At 38.6% G+C, this 20,267-nt stretch overlaps 1 protein-coding gene across 1 annotated transcript in view; it reads left to right on the top strand.

The window, feature by feature from the left end:
- Nucleotides 1-20,267, top strand: part of USP25 (ubiquitin specific peptidase 25) — a 151,057-nt gene continuing 130,790 nt past the window's right edge. The window contains exon 1 of the mRNA XM_078452874.2: nt 1-451. Coding sequence (XP_078309000.2) covers nt 407-451 — 45 coding nt within the window. The 5' untranslated portion in view covers nt 1-406. The remainder of the gene's footprint in view (nt 452-20,267) is intronic.

Genomic DNA, 20,267 nt, shown 5'->3' with positions numbered 1-20,267 from the left:
TCCAGCCCGCGGCTCCCTCCGTCCCTTCTCCCTTCCCCGCAGTGGCCCGCGAGCCTCCAGCGAAGGAGCGCGCGCGCGTGACGCGGCCCGGCTTGCTCGCGCCCTCTCGCGCCCCAGCGTCCGCCGCCCGCTCATGGCCCGGGCCTCGGCGGACGAGCCGCGCTGAGGCGGGCCGCGCGAAGTCGTGGGGCCGCCGCCGTGGCCCTCGCTGTCCGCGCCTCGCCGCCAGCCCGCGGTGCCCGCGCACGCCGGCCGCCATCGCCTTCGCGCCTGGCTGGCGGGGGCGCTGTACTCCCCGGCGGTCCGCGCCGTTCCCTGGAGCTCGGCAGAGCGCGGCTGCCAGGGCCGGCGGAGGCGCGAGGAGCCGCACGCCGCCGCCCGTGTCGCCGCCGGCACCGCGGGGGCCATGACCGTGGAGCAGAATGTGCTGCAGCAGAGCGCGGCGCAGAAGGTGAGGCGAGCCCGGGAGCCGGCGCGGCCCGGTCCCGCTCCTCCTTCCGACGTGCCGTCCTCACCCGCTCCCGGCCTTCCCCCTCCGCCCCTCGGGCCTCCGCTGCCCCGCGCTTGCTCCCCCGCCGCCCACCGTCCCTGCCTGTCGCCTTTGGGGGCGTCGCGCCCTGTGCGAGGTTGCGTGTGGGAAGTGGGGTGTAGTTAGTGGGTTTCAAGCCACTTCCTTGTTTTCCCGTAGCAGACAGTGCTGGCTGTGTATTGAGAGCGACCCTCACATTCCTACACTCCTCTGTAGGGCTTCGGAATTAAACTTTATTCACCGCCTCCTTCCTTTAGAAAACGGAGTAGCCAGTTGTCATCCTTCCCGAACACAATTTGTATTTCGAAGGTGGGAGCATTCCAGGCCTGCTAGTTGGCAAAAGGGTCTCCTTTGACTTGAACTGCCTGCCTGGCGGGGCAGGTACATTTACCAGGTGGCCTCTGTGGAAGTAGAGGGTTTGGTTGGTTCCTTTTCCTTTCTGTGTTTCTTTTTCTTTCTTTCTGAATATAGAAACTGCCTCTAAGAAAGGAAACCTTCCTGGCCATGTTTATTCCAGGAATCTTTTGTCCCCTCAGTTTGACCTTATTCCCTCCTTCACCCTTTACTCCTGACTCGGTCACACATTCAAGTGGTCACTCTCTTCAACAAAGTAAAATAAAATCTGCGTGAGGCTTCACATCCTTTCTAGCGAGTGGTGAGAGAGGTTCCTTTTAGTCGAGATTTCCTTTCAGAATCTCAAGTGCACGATCATGGCTTGCACCATATCCTGAAGAGTTGTTGGCCATGACTTAATTGTATTTATTTATTTATTTATTTATTTGTTTATTTATTGGCCTTGTCATTTTGTGAAAAGCATGTTGGGCAAAAAGAAAACATTGCTTTAGTCGTTTTGAAATTTGGGGGATAGCTAGGGTTTACCGCGAGCTGCTCCCAAAGCTGTGTTTGGTTTATCTGGGTGAGTAATGAATGCCCCACCCTATTGTAGTTTTGGCGTAGTTTGTATCCTACCTGGGCTTGATTTTAGAATAAGGCCTGCTGCTCTCAAAGGAACTGTGTGTATACTCACTGTCTGCTAAGTTTCTGCTTTGTCCGCTAAGTTTTTGCTTTGAGATTATTTTTAGAATTCTATGATAGTACTTGAGGTAATTGAAGATGCTCAAGAATTTTGGAAAGCAGGGATCGTGTGCATTGTTATTTTAGGCACTTTGGGAAAGTTGTTTCTGGAACTCCTGGTGTGTTAGTTAACTGTTACTGGTCAATTGGGAAGATTGTTGCAGACTGCAGTTCATTTACAGTGAAATGATTCTAGATTTAATAATGGGAGTTTAGAACAGTTTATCTCCTAATCCTTTCTATTCTACTTTGAATTCCTTAGACTTTACTTTTTGATGTTGAGTATGTGACAAAGTGTTAATACTTAGAGCAGGATCTTATGTTCATATGTATGCTAAGCAGTATTTAATAGGTTTGGTATCATTTTTGTTTATAGTTCTCCTCAGTGTTGCATATTAAAGCCTATTTGTTTCAAAGTTGGACATTTCAAAGTGGCTCCTACTTTTCACATCTTTTAAGTTTGAACTGTGGCAAGAAGTTTGTCAGTTTTTTTTTTTTTTAATTGATTTTGACTAAAGTACTTCTTTAGCATAGACTCAGATAGTGCAGATCTTCCTGGTTCAGAGGTTTATGCATAAAATTGTGGAATCAAGAATCAAATTATTGCAAGTGATCTTGGCCATCAAATCCAATTTACTAGTTTAATGAACTCCCTCCTTACACAAAGGGAATAGTTGTTAATCCACAATATTACCATTATGATGCTATTTTTAGTGTGTGTGTTAGATCATTTTAGTGATATAGGGGAATTTTGGGGGGGGGGCAATATTATGCATTTATTTTTATACTTCTATAGTGGTATTTATGTGTGTGTGTGTGTGTTTTAAAGAAACAATGTGTTTGCTTTTCACGTTAATAAACTATTACTTTGTTATTCATGGTAGAACTATTTAAAAATATTTACATAGTTATAAATACTTTAAACCATCCACTATAAACGAATAGATAGATTTAAATTCACCAAATTAGTAACTAGGAAGTGGACTTCAAGCTAGTAACTAGGAAGTGAACTTCATACTTTAGAAGAAACAAAAGTGAAACTCTTTGTTTTCACTTAGAAACTTTATGAATTATCAGGAAAGCAAGAAGTGTCTAGTTGCATAACCAAAATTTCAGCCTATTTTCTGCTTTCCTTAAAAAGTTATGTGATTGCACATGTATATTTGTTTTATGTATATAGTTCTATTCCAGTAGTTGGAACAGTTTGCTTTATTTTCAGGATTCTTTTTTTTCTTTCAAAAGGATGATTAGTAATCTTTTTTTTCTTTTTAATAGCACAACACAGAGCTTTCATCTATCTTTTGTTCACCTGCAAAGTAGCTTATCACAGTATAGGACCAGGGGCTGTCTTTTCCTCTGATGTGTTCTTTGCTTGATTGCTGAAGTTTATGAAATGGTGTGGAGTGATGAGATGTAGTAAAAACTGCAGAAAGCTTTTTTGAGCTTTAGGTGATACAGGTCAGATGGTCAGTGATAGATTAGCTGTAGTTAGGGGCACCTGGATGGCTCAGTTGGTTGAGTGTTGGACTCTTGATTTTGGCTCAGGTCATGATCTCGTGGTTCATGAGATTAAGCCCTGTATGGGGCTCTGTGCTGGCAGTGCAGAACCTGTTTGGAATTCTGTCTCCCTCTCCCCCCTCTCCCCCCCTCCCCCCCTCTCCCCCCCTCCCCCCCTCTCCCCCCTCTCCCCCTCTCCCCCCTCTCTCCTCCTCTCCCCCTCTCCCCCCTCTCTCCTCCTCTCCCCCCCTCTCCCCCTCTCTCCCCCTGTCCCTCCCCCTCTCCCCCCTCTCCCCCCTCTCCCCCCTCTCCCCCCTCTCCTCCCTCTCCTCTCCCTCCTCTCCCCCCTCTCCCCCCTCTCCCCCCTCTCCTCTCCCTCTCCCCTCCTCTCTCCCTCCCTCTCCCCTCCTCTCTCCCTCCCTCTCCCCTCCTCTCTCCCTCCCTCTCCCCTCCTCTCTCCCTCCCTCTGCCCCTCTCTCCCCCTCTCTCCCCCTCTCTCCCCCTCTCTCCCCCTCTCTCCCCCTCTCCCCCTCTCTCCTCCTCTCCCCCTCTCTCCTCCTCTCCCCCTCTCTCCTCCTCTCCCTCCCTCTCTCCCCCTCTACCTCTCTCTCCCTCCCCCCCCTCGCGCTCTCTTTGTCTCTGAAAAACAAATAAACATTTTTTAAAACAATTAGCTAGGGGCGCCTGGGTGGCTCAGTCGGTTAAGCCTCCCACTTCGGCTCAGGTCATGATCTCATGGTTTCTGAGTTCAAGCCCCGCATAGGGCTCTGTGCTGACAGCTCAGCCTGGAGCCTGCTTCAGACTCTGTGCCTCCCTCTCTCTCTGCCCCTCTCCTGCTCATGCTCTGTCACTTTGTCTCAAAAATAAATAAAAAACATTAAAAAAATTTTTTTTAAATATTTAAAAAATAAAATAAGATTAGAGATAGTTAAATCCTGTGCATAATTTTGGTTTTGAACATATACCTTCAGTATTTGTGCTTGATATTTACCTAAATGTAGGATCCTTAGATCTCAAAAATCTGATACATACATAGATTCAAGTCCTAAATGAGGGATCTTGAGGGCAGCGATAGAAAGCTTCCTCCTAGGGACCAAATTGATTTATAGAGTGAAGTGAGCTGGATGCTATTTACATTAAGTGCATTCTTCTGAGTTGAATAAAATATAAGATTGATAGGGCAGGTATTTTGCCTATTTTGTTTTACCCTAGAACTTAGAATGTTTCTTGCACACAGTAGGTTTCAGTAAATATTTGATGAGTGAAGTAATGAGTGAATGTTTTCTAAAAGAAATGCAAATGCAGTAGTTATTTTAGTTTCTTAATGGAATCTCGAGATTTAATTATTGAGAAACCGTGGACAACTGTGGAATATAGGCTGTGTAGTGAAAAGACCATAGAGTGTGGGTTAGGTCTAAATCACCTTTCTGTGACCTTGGGCAAGTCATTAAGTGACTCTGAATCTTCCATTAAAGACTTAAAGTTAGTATGATTAGACGTGAGCGACTCTTTTAGATCCTGAGTGTTTGGTGGAGGTAAGCATGCATTTATTTCTGGACAGGGAGGACAAAAACGAAATGTTAGAGGATGGAGGCAGAAGGAATTTAATGGGTCAGCAGTCAACTTTCACTTAATTACAGAGGGGTGTTAGGTGGGAAAGATGTCATAGATCAACCAAATTAAGAGTTAAAGCAAAACTTGGAAAAATAATACAAACTGACTGCAGGGTAAATATTTTAGTTAAATTAGTATTTTCTAATTTAGCTATCATTTAAAGTCATGAAAATATAGTACAGCATTTCAAGGGACAGTTAACATTATGTAAATCACTGTAAACATTACATAAAAGGGATATTCTTTAGTACTAAATAATTGGTTATGTTGTTATTAGCACAAGACTTGGTTTGGGCAAAGAAACAGGATCCGGGTACTTACTCCCTTCTTATTCTTTCTCTTTCTCACCTAATTTTGATTTGTATCCAGCATTGGATAACATTGTATCCAGCTGCCTTAATGAATTTCATCAGTTTCAATAAATATTCTGTTGATTTTCTTTAATATTCTATGTTTATAGTTATATCATTTGCAAGTAATTATCATTCTGACCTATTCCTTGTTAATACTCATACTTTTATTTTCATTGTTATTGCTTTAGCTAATATTACAGAATACTGTTAGGATTAATGTTAGTTTCTGTTATGTATTGTTTCATTATGGTGTGGAGATTTCCTTATAGCCCTCTAAGTTTTTTAAATGTTTTGAAAACAGATTTTGATTTTTTTATCAAATGCCTTTTCCTTTTTCCTTTTGCAATTACCTATGTGATAATTTGTGTGTCAGTAGTAAAAACGACTGTAATAGATAACATATGTGAAATATGATATATATTTCTATGTTAAGGAATTGTGCTTGGAGTTTTAAAAACTTTTTATTCATTAATTTTTTTCCAAACACATTATTAGGTGAGCACAATTGTTTTTTTTTCCCCCTGAATGTTGTGGTTGAGGAAAGAGTATTAGGAAAGAACTAAAACAACATTTCATTGCTAGTATGTGTTGAGGTGGAATTTAAATTCATGGTCATTGCAGGCAGGTTATGAGCCTGCATTCGTAACCATTATGCTATATTGCTTTCTGGTAAAATTTAATTTAGTCATGATGCCTCCAAATTCGATATACTAAATTTTAATCTGGAATTTAGTATCGATATTCTTAGATGAGATTGGTTACACAGTTTGCTTTTCTGCATATGGGCTATCGGGGTAAGGTTAGCTTATAAAATCATTAGAAAGTTTGTTGAGTTTTCCTATGCTTTTGGAATTGTTTAGTGTAGGGTTAGGTTAAATCATTCAAAATTGTTGGGTTTTAGCCATTTTTTATTGTTAAATCTAAGTACTTGTTACTTTGAAGGTTTGATGAATATGACTATAGCAGGCAGACCATTTTATTTAGAACAAGTTTTAGATAAGCCTTCCAAATTTTGACTATTACCTTTTAGGTTTCTACCTCTTCCAGCATCAATTCCAGCATCAATTTTAAAAATGTTTATTGATTTAGGTTTGATTTCATTTAGATGTATATGTGTACGTATGTACAGGTCTGATTTTTTTCTTAAATCTGGCTGTGTAGACAGATCCTTTTCTCACTCCTGTTTGTTTTGTTTTAGTCTCAGTTTTGCCAGATGTTGATCTATTTCACTGCTCTTTCAAAATCCACTTCTTTGTTTCCTTTATAAGCTCTGTTTTATCTTCTAATTCATTAATTTTTGCTTTTTGTCTTAAGTATTTTCCACCTTTCTCCTTTTTTTTTTTTTGGAGGTTATTATTGCTCTTTTTATACTTGGTGAGTTTCTTTTTTTTTTTTTTTTTTTTTTTTTCAACGTTTATTTATTTTTGGGACAGAGAGAGACAGAGCATGAACGGGGGAGGGACAGAGAGAGAGGGAGACACAGAATCGGAAACAGGCTCCAGGCTCTGAGCCATCAGCCCAGAGCCTGACGCGGGGCTCGAACTCACGGACCGTGAGATCGTGACCTGGCTGAAGTCGGACGCTTAACCGACTGCGCCACCCAGGCGCCCCACTTGGTGAGTTTCTAATAGAGTAATAATGACAGGTATTTTGGACTGTTGGTTTTCTTTGCTTGAGATTTGACTTCATTTTCTTTAAAAGTTTTTGTTTTTTGTTTTTTTGTTGTATGTCTCAAGATGTTGCATTTTTTTTAAGTTTATTTATTTATTTTGAGAGAGAGAGCATGAGTAGGGGAGAGGCAGAGAGGGAGAAAGAGAGGATCCCAAGCAGGCTCCACATTGTCAGCACAGAGCCTGATGCGGGGCTTGATCCCACGAACTAGAGATTATGACCTGAGCTGAAACCAAGAGTTGGGTGCTTAAGGGACTAGACCACCCAGGTGTCTCAATGTTGCATTTTTTAAGTTGTTGATTTTTAGTTTGAATATGCTGTTTAAACAAGATGATTTGTAATAGTTTTAGAAATTAAGATTTTTGTATGACTAAGTACATAAGGTATTAATGAGCATATGAAAAGGATGTGTATTTGAAAGTTACAGAGTTCTATGTTGATATATTCAATGTACACATAGTGTGGTTTGAGTATTTCGTGTTTTTTCCTTGTGTCTTAATTCTGAGAGATGTTGAGGTACTTTTAATATAATTTCATCAGATTCTTTTTATTTCTAATATATCTGAATCCAAACTTGTGTGCTTTTGCTAGTCTTTTAATACAATTTCATATGATAACTCATGAATTTTTTGTCATCTGAGTTTCTATTGTTTTCCCCACCCAGCTTTGATGGCTTGATAAGTTTTCATTCTATCACCCTCCCTCTCCCCCTTGCCTCTTATATCCTCTATGATTGGGAAATCTTTCTCATTTCTGCCCTTTGTTTATTTTAGAAAGTAGGAACATGAGCAGGGGAGAGACAGAGGGAGAGAGAGAGCCCCATGTGCCCTACCTAGCGAGGAGCCCCAAGTGGGGCATGATCTTTTGACCATGAGATAATGACCTGAACTGAAATCAAGAATTGGATGCTCAACTGACTAAGCCACCCAGGTGCCCCTCATTTCTGCTCTTTTAATTTTAAATATATATTTAAACATAGTTTTCTGATGGTGCCAAAATGAATAGTTTTCTCTGTTTTCCTCTGTCCTCAATAAAATAGGCTTTTTCACATATTTTTATGTATAGTATTCCTGATTTTGTTGGGATAATATGGAATTGTAATTCTAAATAATGGCATCTTAAATTTCTTAAGATATACCTTACATCAAAAGTATTACTTGCGTTATAGACACATTAGTAGCCAATTAGTTTTTAAAAATTTGTTATTTATATCCTTTGGTGTTATATGCAAGTGGTGAATCTTTGGGTTCTACTTCTGAAACCAGTACTACACTGTATATTAACTAACTTGAACTTAAATACATTAAAAAAAACAATGAAGAATTTTTAAAAAATTCGGTATTTAATATTAACTAGGTTTTTCTGTAAAATATAATACCGTTTGGTGTTACTCTACCAAAGTAGATAAGTTGTAGATAAGTTGTTAGTTAACTTTTTTTTTTAAATTTTATTTCAATTCAAGTTAGTTAACATACAGTGGACACAATGGTTTCAGGAGTAGAATTTAGCACCTGATATATGGGATATAGCATTCGTATCCAAAATCTACAAAGAATGTATCAAACTCAACACCCAGAAAACAAATAATTCAATTAAGAAATCACTTACATATCACTTACATATAACACCCAGTGCTCATGTCAACAAATGCCCTCCTTAATGCCCATCACCCATTTAGCTCGTCCTCTCACCCACCTCCTCTCCAGCAACCCTGTGTGTTCTCTGTATTTAAGAGTCTTTTATGGTTTGCCTCCCTCTCTGTATCTTATTTTTGCTTCCCTTCCACCCGTTCATCTGTTTAGTTTCTTAAGTTCCACATATGAGTGAAATAATGTGATATTTATCTTTCTCTGATTTATTTAGCTTGGCATAATTCATTCTAGTTCCATTCATGTTGTTACACATGGCAAGATTTCATTCTTTTTCGTCACCAAGTAATATTCCATTGTATATACGTACCATATCTTCTTTATCCATTTGTCAGTTTATGGACATTTGGGCTCTTTCCATAGTTTGGCTATTGTTGATAGTGCTGCTGTAAACACTGGGGTGCATGTACTTCTTCAAATCAGCATTTTTGTATCCTTTGGATAAATACCTAGTAGTGCAATTGCTGGGTCATAGGGTAAGTTCTATTTCTAATTTTTTGAGGAACCTCCACATTAGTTTCCAGAGTGGCTGCACCAGTTTGCATTCCCAGTTTGCACTAGGGTTCCCCTTTCTCTGCATCCTTGCCAACATCTGTTGTTTCTTGTGTTGTTGATTTTAGCCTTTCTGACAGGTGTGAGAGGGTGTATCATTGTGGTTTTGACACGTATTTCCCTGATGATGAGTGATGTTGAACATTTTTTTATGTGTCTGTTATCCGTCTGGATGCCTTCTTTGGAAAAGTGTTCTTTTGCTCATTTCTTAACTGAATTATTTGTTTTTTGGGTGTTGAGTTTGATACGTTCTTTGTAGATTTTGGATACTAACGCTATATCCCATATATCAGGTGCAAATAACTTCTGTTGGTTGTCTTGTAGTTCTGTTGATTGTTTCCTTCACTGTGCAGAAGTTTTTTATCTTGATGAGGTCCCAATAGTTCATTTTTGAAGTTATTAGTTAACTATCTGTAAGCTTGTAAGATTTCCCCTTTGGTTTTAGAAACCAGAAATTTTACATGTGTGTGTTCCTTCTTAACAGTCCTGCCTAGGAATTTTGATCTGAAAAGCTTCATGTTCTTAGGGAAAAGATATACATTCTAAAATTATCAATTCTACTCAATTCCTTCCCCCCCCCCGCCCTCCTTCCATAACTGAATTGTTTGAATATTCGATACCATTCATCTCTCTTATTTGCTATAAATTTCATTTTATAATTTCTTTCACTCCTTTTTGTTCTATATGCTGAGATAAATTTTTAGTTAGATTGTACAAATTATTATTTTTGTAGTACCAGTTCTAGATGCACTACCTCCACAGGTGGTCATATAATATTTTGAGGACTTTTAATAATCTACAATACCAATTGTGAGGTAAACAGAATTGAATTAATAAATATTGGTTTATGATCAGCTGTCCATGCAAATATGTTTTCATTTATTCATAAAATTGCTTATTAATGTTAATACTTACAAATTTTTACTTTTTAATAATAAATACATACGAACTCTACTTAAAACAAAAGCTATACCTTTGGAAGTAACCTATATCTAACTAGTCTCATTTTCATTTCTGTCCCTGTATTTGCATTTGAAATTATAATTATCTTGAATCCTATGTTTATCTTCCCTTTGATTTCCTTTTTAAAAATTTTTTAAAAATGTATATTTATTTTGAGAGAGAGACAGAGAGAGAGAGAGAGAGAGAGAGAATCCCAAGGATTCTCCACCCTGTCAGCCCTGAGCCCTGTGGGAACCCAGGGACCGTGAGATCATGATCTGAGCCCAAATCCAGAGTCAGATGCTTAACTCAACTCAGCCACCCTGGTGCCCCTCCCTACCTTTGATTTCCTTTTTATTGTACCTTTATGAATTGTCGAAGGTACATATTTTTAATTTTCATTGTTTTAAATTCAGGAACTTTTTTCTACTTGATAGCTAAAAGATATTCATCTGTGTTTTCCACTGAGAGTTTTAAATGTTGTTTGCAGCATTTAGACCTTATTCTATCTCAGTTGCTTTTTGTAACTTGTGTGAGGTGGGGATCCAATTTAATTTTTATCATATATTTTTGTTTTGTTTTGTTTTTGTTAATTTTACCTTATTGAATAGGTAGGGCTCTATCTCACTGAACTGACATGCCATTTGTCATATACAAAAGCTTTATTTAATGCTCTTTTTTTCTTGTGCTGTCTTTTGTTTCATCATTCATTTTGTGAATACCATCCTGTCTTCATTGTTGTAGCTTCATAATAGTCTCTAGTACTGGAAAAGTAAGTTTGCTTCTCTTCCAAAATATCATGACACTCTTCTTCCTTAGAAATTTTAGAATAATCTTGCCAGTTTCTCTGAAAAACTCTTGTTTGAGTTTTTTATTAATTCGATTGATCGTATAGACTATTTTGGGATAATTAACATATTTATGATATTGAGTCTATCCATGAATAGAGTATACTTCTTTTCTTTAGGTCTTCTCTAAGATCTCTTATTCGGTTTTTAATTATAACTGTAGAATTTCTGTACATTATTCGTTTTAGATAGTTGATCATTTCTGATAATTATATGTGGTACTTCCAAAGATTTGCTGTTGTTACTTGTTACTATGTTCACTTGCAAATGGCTTTTGTATATTGATCTTCTATCCATAGAAAATAAACTTTTTTATTGCAATACTTTTCCAGAGATGATTTTGGATTTTCTATGTAAAATTATATCATGAATAAATTTTGACAATTTATTTCTAATTTTTATGCCTGTAATATCATTTTTTTATTATTGTACTAGGTTAGACCTTTAATAAATGTTGCTTAGAAGTGATAATAATGGATATTGGTTTTTTTTTTTTTATTTGTTTTAATGTTTATTTATTTTTGAGAGAGAGAAAGAGAGAGACAGAGTGCAGGCAGGGGAGGGGCAGAGAGAGGGAGACAGAATCTGAAGCAGGCTCCAGGCTCTGAACTCTAAGCTGTCGGCACAGATTCAAATGTGGGGCTCGAACCCACTAGCTGTGAGATCATGACCTGAGCTGAAGTCAGATGCTCAACCGACTGAGCCACCCAGGCACCCCTGGATATTGTCTTATTGCTGACTTTAAAGGACAGTTCCCTACTTCGGTACCTGATGAGTTTCTAAAGTATTTACATGTTGTTAGTTGTATGAACTTATATGTCATAAAAAGGGTTCTGTTTCTGAAGAACTAAAGAATATTGTTGTATTTTAAATTTTGATGCTTGCATGTACTTTTTCTTTTGAGTCCTGGTGACTTGTGAAAGTTTCGGTCCAGACCTCCTGGGTGGTGTGTGGGGAGGTAGTTGGTTTGTCAGAAGATAGTTTGTCAGTTACTTCTCTCATCCTACCTCTTGTAAGATCAGGCAGTGCACTTAATTTTTATCATGGGCCCTCCCTTTTCTTTTCCCCCAGGGAGCATTCCATAATTATTCATTCCTGCCCTGATGTGTTTAGAGTAGGGGTAGTTACTGTAATCTTTCCTTCCCTGACTCTGCAACACGTTAATACTCTGTAATGTCATAGAACTGACTTGAGCGTAACTTGACTGCAGCAGTGGTCTGCCTTTTTCCTACAAATAAACATGGTGATATGGCATCATAGCTTATAATAATCATTAATTTATGTAATATATGAAAGGTCAAATTTGGCTTATGAAAGGCATTTTGGAATGTCACTGTGCAGTGTGGGTTAAGTAGATGAAGTAAAAGTTGAACTTATGACCACTTGTGTTTATTTTGGCAAACTTGTATTAATTTCCAAGAATATTCTCCTTGTCATGATACCTTGTTTTGTACATGTGATAAGTAGTTTTTGAAAGGTGTCTTTTTTCTCCTCTCTATTAACTGTTTTAGTACAGTCTATCTACTTTTTAAAAATTATTTGGTCTGGGGGCACCTGGGTGGCTCATTTGTTTCAGCATCTGACTCTAGGTTTTAGCTCAGGTCACCATCTCATGGCTTCGTGGGTTTGAGCCCTGCATCGGGCTCTGCACTGGCTGTGTGGAGCCTGCTTGGGATTCTCTGTGTCCCCCTGTCTCTCTGCCTCTCCCCAACTTGTGCTGTCTTTGTCTCTCTCAAAATAAATAAACTTAAAAATTATTTAATATTTAAAAATGTCTAGCAATGTTTTTCTTGTCTCTTTAGCTTTGTTGATAGAGGTTTAGGTCAGAGTTTCTTACAGTGTGGTTTGTGGACTATTCATTTCCTGTGGTACTTGCTAAAACTGTAGAATGCTGTACCTCACCTCAGACTTACTGTTTCAAATCCAAGAGTTGGACTAGGGCATTCTCAATAGGAATCACAACTGATTCTTCTGTACTTAAAGTTTGAAGACCACTAGTTGAAATTAATTAGTATTCTTAAAGATGAGAATGCTTTTTCAGCACTTGTGTGAATTGACTGCAGGGCTCCTCCAGGGTTTGAATTATTACAGTACACCCAACTTAACAGGGGAGCAGAATCTCTTTGAACACATAGGCTTTCTTTTGTTTCAGGTGTTTCTCCCCATCAGTTCACTGATGTGCTGTCCTGTCTTACGGGAAGTGCCTCCTCCCTCAGGCTTTCAGGGTCAACATCTGTATGGAAACTCAAAGCTTCAGGTGCATGGATGGGAATAATTGCTCCCTGCCCCCTCGCCCCCAACGTCAGTAGGGCAGATTTAGTCTTGTTTTTAGCCATTGACTCATATATCAAGGAGTTGGGAAACAACTATATATGCTAAGGATACAGTCTTCCTGTTTCTCTTTTTGGGGTGTGTGTATATGAATCATTTCTGAAAATTTTTTTGCGTGTGTGTGTGTACCAAAGCATATGAAAGCTTATGTACACTTTAAATAAATATAGTAAGATTACTACTCTTTGTACCACCCTGGACATGAAATAGAACATTTTATTCTAGAAATTTCCTTTGTGTCTCCCTCAAACTGCCCCTTCCTTCCACATCCCACTAGCTGCTATCTTGACTTTTCTAAGTTAATGTTACTGTGGTATATTTACAAAAATAAATAAATAAATAAATAAATTAAATAAATAAATAAATAAAATGGAAACATCCATTTAAAGTATATAATTAGATGAATTTTGACAACTCGACAAGATTCCCTTATATCACCCTTTCAGTTTAGTATCCCTACACTCCCTGTACCTGGTAACCATTGATCTGATTTCTATTACTATAAGTCAGTTTTGGCTGTCTTAGTTCTTCACATAAATGGAATCTTAAAATTCCTTTTTATTACATTTAACATTTTTTTGCTCAGCAAAATGTTTTTGAGATTCAGCCACGTTATTACATGTTAGTAGTTCCTTTTTGTTGCTGAGTAATATTTCATTATATGAATATTACAAACTGTGTAAACATGGTTCTTTTGGTGGGCTTTTGGGTTGTTTCCAGTCTGTGACTCATATGAGTAATATGGCTACATGTACATTTGTAAGTAGATCTTTGAGGAGACATATTTCATTTCCTTTGGGCAAGTACAGAGGAATATAATTGTTATAAACTATTACTAAGTGGTTATTCAAAGTGGTTGTACTATTGTACATTCCTATCAGCCAGTGTGTTAAAGTTAAAGTTGGTCTACAATTTTGGCAACACTTGGTATTGTCAACTTTTATGTTTTAGCCATTTTAGTGAGTATGTAGTAGTACCTCATTGTGGTATTAATTTGTAGTTCCCTAATGACTAGTGGTTTTAAACTTTTTTTCATATGCTTATTGGCCACTTTTGGAGGAGTTTTATATATTGCTTCTCATATACAGTTGACCCTTGAATAATGTGGGGGCTGGGGTGTTTAGCCCCCATGCAGTTGAAAATCTGTATAGCTTTTGACTCTCCTAGGATTTAACTACTAAAAGCCTACTGTTGACTGGAAGCCTTACTGGTAACATAGTTGATTAATACAGTAAGCTAGGGAAAAGAAATGTTACTAAGAAAATCAAAAGGAAGAGAAAATACATTTATAGTACTGTACTATATTTCCTGGAAAAAAAAAAAAAAAAAGCCACATATAAGTGGACTTGCACAGTTCAAACCTGTGTTGTTCAAAGGCCAGCTATTCAACCCAGTTTCACTTGGGATCAGCACTAATCATAACTAAAAAGTTAAAGATGTTGCTAGAGCTACGTTTTAGAAGCAAGTACTGATATGCTCACAAAACAAAATGAAACTGCATAATTGTCCTTCATTTTATCACTTTTTAAACGCCTGTTAAAAAGATCACTGCTGAAGAATGAAAACCCTCTTCTTCATGCCTCAAACTAACATTAAATTAATGTCTTTGATAATTAATTACACAAGAGAAATCTTTTTTGTTGCACAGGGTACAGAATATTTTGTTGCACAGGGTACTTTGTTTGCAAGTTTGGAAAGAACTTGCAGGACCAATGGCGGGTGGGCTGAATTGTGGAGAGGTAAGCAGTTGGGTCAAGAAAGATTTTTATTACAGTTTTGGTCCATGGGAGTACAAGAAGGAAGAGACTGATTTGAACTGGAAAAGGAAACAGCTCATACTTGCTGGGTTTTTGTTGGTGCTGTTCAGCCTTGAAATGGGTGGGGTGGAGATAAGTGGTACTAGGCCTGAGGCAGGATTGGCTGCTTAGCCGAGAGCTAGGTCGTCAGTGAAGCTGGAAGGACGTGGAGGAGAAGAGAGGGACCAGGAATGAAGAAACATTAGTGGCCAAGTCCATTACTATGGTAACACTAATGTGAGAACAATGCTACACTCTCATATACACAAGTTTATGTGTTATAATTCATGCCAGAATACACGCAAAATCAAATATCTTGTTTCTTTGAGGTGGAGCTACTTTGGGCTCCACAACTTTGGGTTGATGGTGTGGGGCTTGCTGTGTCCTTCACTGAGCATTTGAACTGGTCTGGGTTTCTCATCAAGAACACCCTTGAAGTCTTCTCATGAGGCCTTAGACAAAGGCTATGGGGCAGAACAGGGCTGAGGAAGAGGATTTAAAGAAACCTGCAGCAGTCCACTGTCTCAGGTTTAAAATTCTCAATTTTTAGACAGAAGAAGCAGCTCTTTGCACAAGCTTTGTGGGGTCAGTGGACACTTTGTGTGCCTATTCTGGTCATAACATACAGATTCTCAGAAGTGGCTTCTGGGCTTCTTTCCTAGGGGGCCAGGGCTTCAAATAGTGATAAGACTGCAGAACTAATAGAAAACTGACAGCATGTATTTCCATTCCTGCTGGTGGCATCAGAGGAGTGGTACCCTTGCACCTGAGCATGTTGCTGGGTAGATGAAGGCAGCATATGGGATGGCTGGGTTCGATGTAGGAATCACAATAGCCCCCTTAGGGCATGGAGTCCTGTGTGAGGACATATGGTCCCAGGAGCCTGTGAATATTGGTTTTCTTTGGTGTTGCCATTGGCTTGCTCTTGGCCATCTTGAAGTTGGCTCAGGCAAACTCTAGCTCAGGGTCTGTAGTTTTCTGATGGAAATGAAAACATTTCCCTGCATTCTTGGCTGTGCCTGTGGCAGTCAGGAACCTTCTACCCGTTGCACTGCTGGAAGAGATAGTAGAGTTCATAGAGCTGTTTGGGTTTAATGCGCAAAGGGAGGGGGCCAACCAACAGAACCTTTGTTCTTCCTCTCCCTCCTGTCTTAGGGTTTCAGGGGGCTTTCTGTGGAGAAGAGGGAATGGGGCTCTGGGAGGGTCTGGAGGTAGGCAGGGAGTGTGATGGGGAGGTACTTTGAACTGGCTGTTTTCATGTATTCCTTACTGATCATTTTTATATCTTGTACAAGTAATCTGTTTATATGTTATACAAATAAATGTTGTTACTGAGTTGTAGTAATTTATATATTCTGAATGCCATACATATATACATACATATAATTTGTGTATATATCTATATTTCCCCCCTTAATGTGTAGCTTGTCTATTGCTTATCAGTTTATTTGAAGTCTAAACTATTTTAACATTGATGTTCATTGTTCCTTTTTTTTTTCCCAGTTAGTGCTTTGACCTAATTTTCTTGAACCTTAGTTTACAATTTTTTTCCCCTGTGTTTTCTTCTAAAATGTTTTATTATTTTAACATTTACATGTAGGTCTGTCATTTATGTAGGGTTTATTTTATTTTATATTTTATTTTACTTATTTTATTTTATTTTATTTTATTTTATTTTATTTTATTTTATTTTATTTATTTTATTTTATAGAGAGTGCAAGTGGGGAAGAGGGGCAGAGAGAGAGGGAGACAGGCTGTACACTCAGTGCAGAGCCAGGAGCGGGGCTCGACCCAACGACCCCACGACCCTCAGATCATGACCTCAGCCAAAATCAAGAGTCAGGTACTCAACTGACTGAGCCACCCAGATGCCCCAACAGTTTATTTTTGTGTGTGCTTTGAGGTGTAAGAGTCAAGGTTCATATGAAATAAATAAACCTTTGAGTTGCAGTTCATTTATACTTCTGGAAACACCAGAACTTAACTGTCCTAATGCTGGTAAGTTATTCAGTTACCCCCACCCCCCTTTATTTTCAGTTTATTTATTTAGTTTTGAGAGAGAGAGCACAAGTGGGGAAGGGACAGAGAGAGAGGGAGAGAGAGAACCCCAAGGAGGCTCCGTCAGTGCAGATCCCAACATGGGGCTTGATCTCACGAACCTTGAGATCATGACCTGAGCCTAAATGAAGAGCCAGATGGTTAACCGACTGAGCCACCCTGGTGCCCACAGTTACCTTTTTTTTTTTTAAATTTTTTTTTAACGTTTATTTATTTTTGAGACAGAGAGAGATAGAGCATGAACGGGGGAGGGTCAGAAAGAGAGGGAGACACAGAATCTGAAACAGGCTCCAGGCTCTGAGCTGTCAGCACAGAGCCCGACGCGGGGCTCGAACCCACAAACTGTGAGATCGTGACCTGAGCTGAAGTCGGACGCTTAGCTGACTGAGCCACCCAGGTGCCCCAGCCCACCGTTACCTTTTTATCTTTATGGACGATTAAGACTTTTTCACATTTGTTTCTCTTGTTTTTTCTTTTTTCCTTTTTCTTTTTGATTTGAAGGAGTTCTTTATAGTCTAAATACTTTTTTTTTCTACTTACATATTTTGCAAGTATCTTTTCCCATTTTCAGGATGTCTTTTTACTCTCCTTATGGTGCCCTTTCATGAATAGAAATTTATTTTAATTTAGTCTTGTGTAATTAGTTTCCTGAACTTCCATACCCTGTTTTATAAAGATATTTTCTTTTATTGCCCCCTATTGTTTTTCTTGTTTTGCCTCCAGGATTTAAGTCTTATTCTACTTGGATCTGAATTTTATACATTGTTTGTGTAGGTGGCCAAATTCACTTTTCCCCTATGGAGAACCAACAGCATTTCCGAAAAGTTCTCCTCCTGTCCATTAATACTCCACCTGATGACAATACTTTTTTTTTTTTTTTTTCTTTTTAAAGGAAAGCAGGTCTCCAGGACTCTCCAAGTATTTTTTATTATAGTTTTACTGAAGTTTGCATAAATATAAGTAGGCATAATTTTATTATGTTCTATTGTATCACTATTATGCACTAAAGCCAAAAGCCAACTAATGACTTAGATGTAAGCAGTGCTAGGAAATTAGTAAAATTTAGATTAACAAGGTTAATTTGACAGATGGTAGTGTTTCACAGAAGCTAACTTAAGCACTTACAACTTCAACCAAGGAAGTAAATATATGTGTATCAAGATATTCTTGTAATGTATTATTGTTAAACTTTGGAAGTAGATTTTATTGCTGTTGTCATCCACATTACATCTGTGATCCTGCTAGTCAGTTGATAGCCATTGTCTTAGAGTGGTGTTCTCAGCTTTTTTGTTGTAAAATCTTCACAGATGTGCCTCCAAATTTGATCATAGTTTAAAACAAGTTTGTCTTTTTAAAAATTTTTTGCTAAAGCTCTGTAAATGTAATTACTGCAGTATCTCTCAAGCAGAATATTGTGTGATTTAGTGTTGAGTGGAGTATACTTGCTGTGAATAACAGGTAACAATTATAGCTTACTTTTAAGTTAGTGCCCGATAAATATTATTTATTAGAACCTGTGAGTACTTTGCCTTGTGAACAGATCTTAGGACCTGGACAATCAAGAGGGTGAGCTAATGCTATGTAGTGTGATAACTGCTTTTGCAGACACCTTGAAACAGTATTATATACTGGAGTAATAATTGTGTTGTAATTGTTACTACCTCTTTTAGGGGTTGTTGCACTCTGTTGCGGTGAAGGTTTTAGACCTTTTCAAGCGTGCTGCACAGATATTTAGTATTTGAAAGCATGTTACAAGCTCACAAAAAATTTAGAATTATTTGGTAAGAAGACAGCAGACAGGCCTAGCTGTTGGGCAAGATTTCTGTGAGTTTGTCAGTTTGTGCTATGTGAACTTTCAATACATATATTTAAACTGTTCACATTTGGGTTATGTTGTACAGTAAAATTTGGCTGCTAATACAATGTGTTTGTACTTGTTAACTGGGGAAATTTTCCAAGGTTTACTCTTTGATTTTCTGCTTTCTTTGTAAGCTGTCTTGGAGAGATCAATGTATTTTCTCACTCACATATATGTTCATTACTACCTAATTTGTATATTCAAAATTAATTAAATGTTACACCCTTACATAAACTCTAGTTTCCATTGCCTGTTGTACATTTCTGCTTAGATATTCAGGCATTCAAGTATTATTTCTTTGTGTTAAGCAAATTGAGAAATAAGTAGTACACTAAAGTCTTCTAGTTTGGTGATGCGGGAGCCAGAAATGCATATATGATATTAGACGTATTTATAAGACGTATTGGTAGGACCAAGGAGAGGATATAAGAATAGAAAAGGCCTCATCAAGGTGGGAGTGCTTGAAATGAGCTGTGGAAGACAACCAGGCAGATTGACAGTATCATTCTGGGCAGAGAAGTCCATGAGCAAGGGAAAATGGAACAATTTGGTGTCTTCTGTTATCTACCAGTAGCTTTATGTGACTGGATACTGTATAAGAAAAAGTAAATATTTAGTCTTTCCCTGATTCCTGCTGCAGAGCTTCTAGAATCCTCAGAATTTACTGTCTTTTGTATGCTAATGAGTTAACTCCTGGATGGGAGACTAGGCAGCTTCAGAGGCTGTAAAACCAGCCTCAGAAAACCAACCACTGTGATTAGAGGGTTAGAACCCTCAGCCCACTGCCAGTCCAGGGGCCGGAAATGAGGGCTGGAGATTGAGTTCAGTCACCAGTAGCCAATGATTTTATCAATCATGCCTATGTAATGAAATCTCTGATGCCTTCCGTACTTTTCATAACTGCTCAGTTAATCGTAGTTCTAGGATAGGACTTAGCATATATATGATTAATTTTTCCCTTTCTAATTATTTTTGGGACTTACTCTCTTCAAAATACAGAATTACAACATTAATATGTTGTTAGAGTATAAAAGTTGCTTTTGAGGAAGTTGTATTAATAAGGACCCAATTAGGACCCAAAAACCACACGGCAATTTGAATGTCAGGGAAAGTTTAATACAAGGAAGTATTGACCAGTAACATGTGATTAACTACAAAAAATATGAAGAGAACTCTGAAGAATAAAAGAAAGAGTAAATTTGGGAGAGGTCTGTCCTAAGACTGAGATTCAGTTTCTAATGTAGAATTTGTGATTGAAGCCCACTGGGATGGGGGACATGTTTGCTGAGGTGCTGAAGACTGGGACATTTCTGCAAATAGTTCTTTTGTTTTTTTTTTATTTTCAGAGACAGAGTCGTGTACCTCACATGTGTGAGGGCATGTAATTGGGGGAGGGGCAAAGAGGGAGGGAGAGAGAGTAAATCCCTAGCAGGCTCCATGCTGTCAGAGCCTGACACAGGGGCTCCATCCCACAAACCATGAGATCATGACCTGA

The sequence above is a fragment of the Panthera onca genome, chromosome C2 (genome assembly GCF_046562875.1).
Source record: "Panthera onca isolate mPanOnc1 chromosome C2, mPanOnc1 haplotype 2, whole genome shotgun sequence".
Lineage (NCBI taxonomy): Eukaryota > Metazoa > Chordata > Mammalia > Carnivora > Felidae > Panthera > Panthera onca.
The sequence above is the reverse complement of the archived record's forward strand: the minus strand, read 5'-3'. Positions and strand labels throughout refer to the sequence as shown.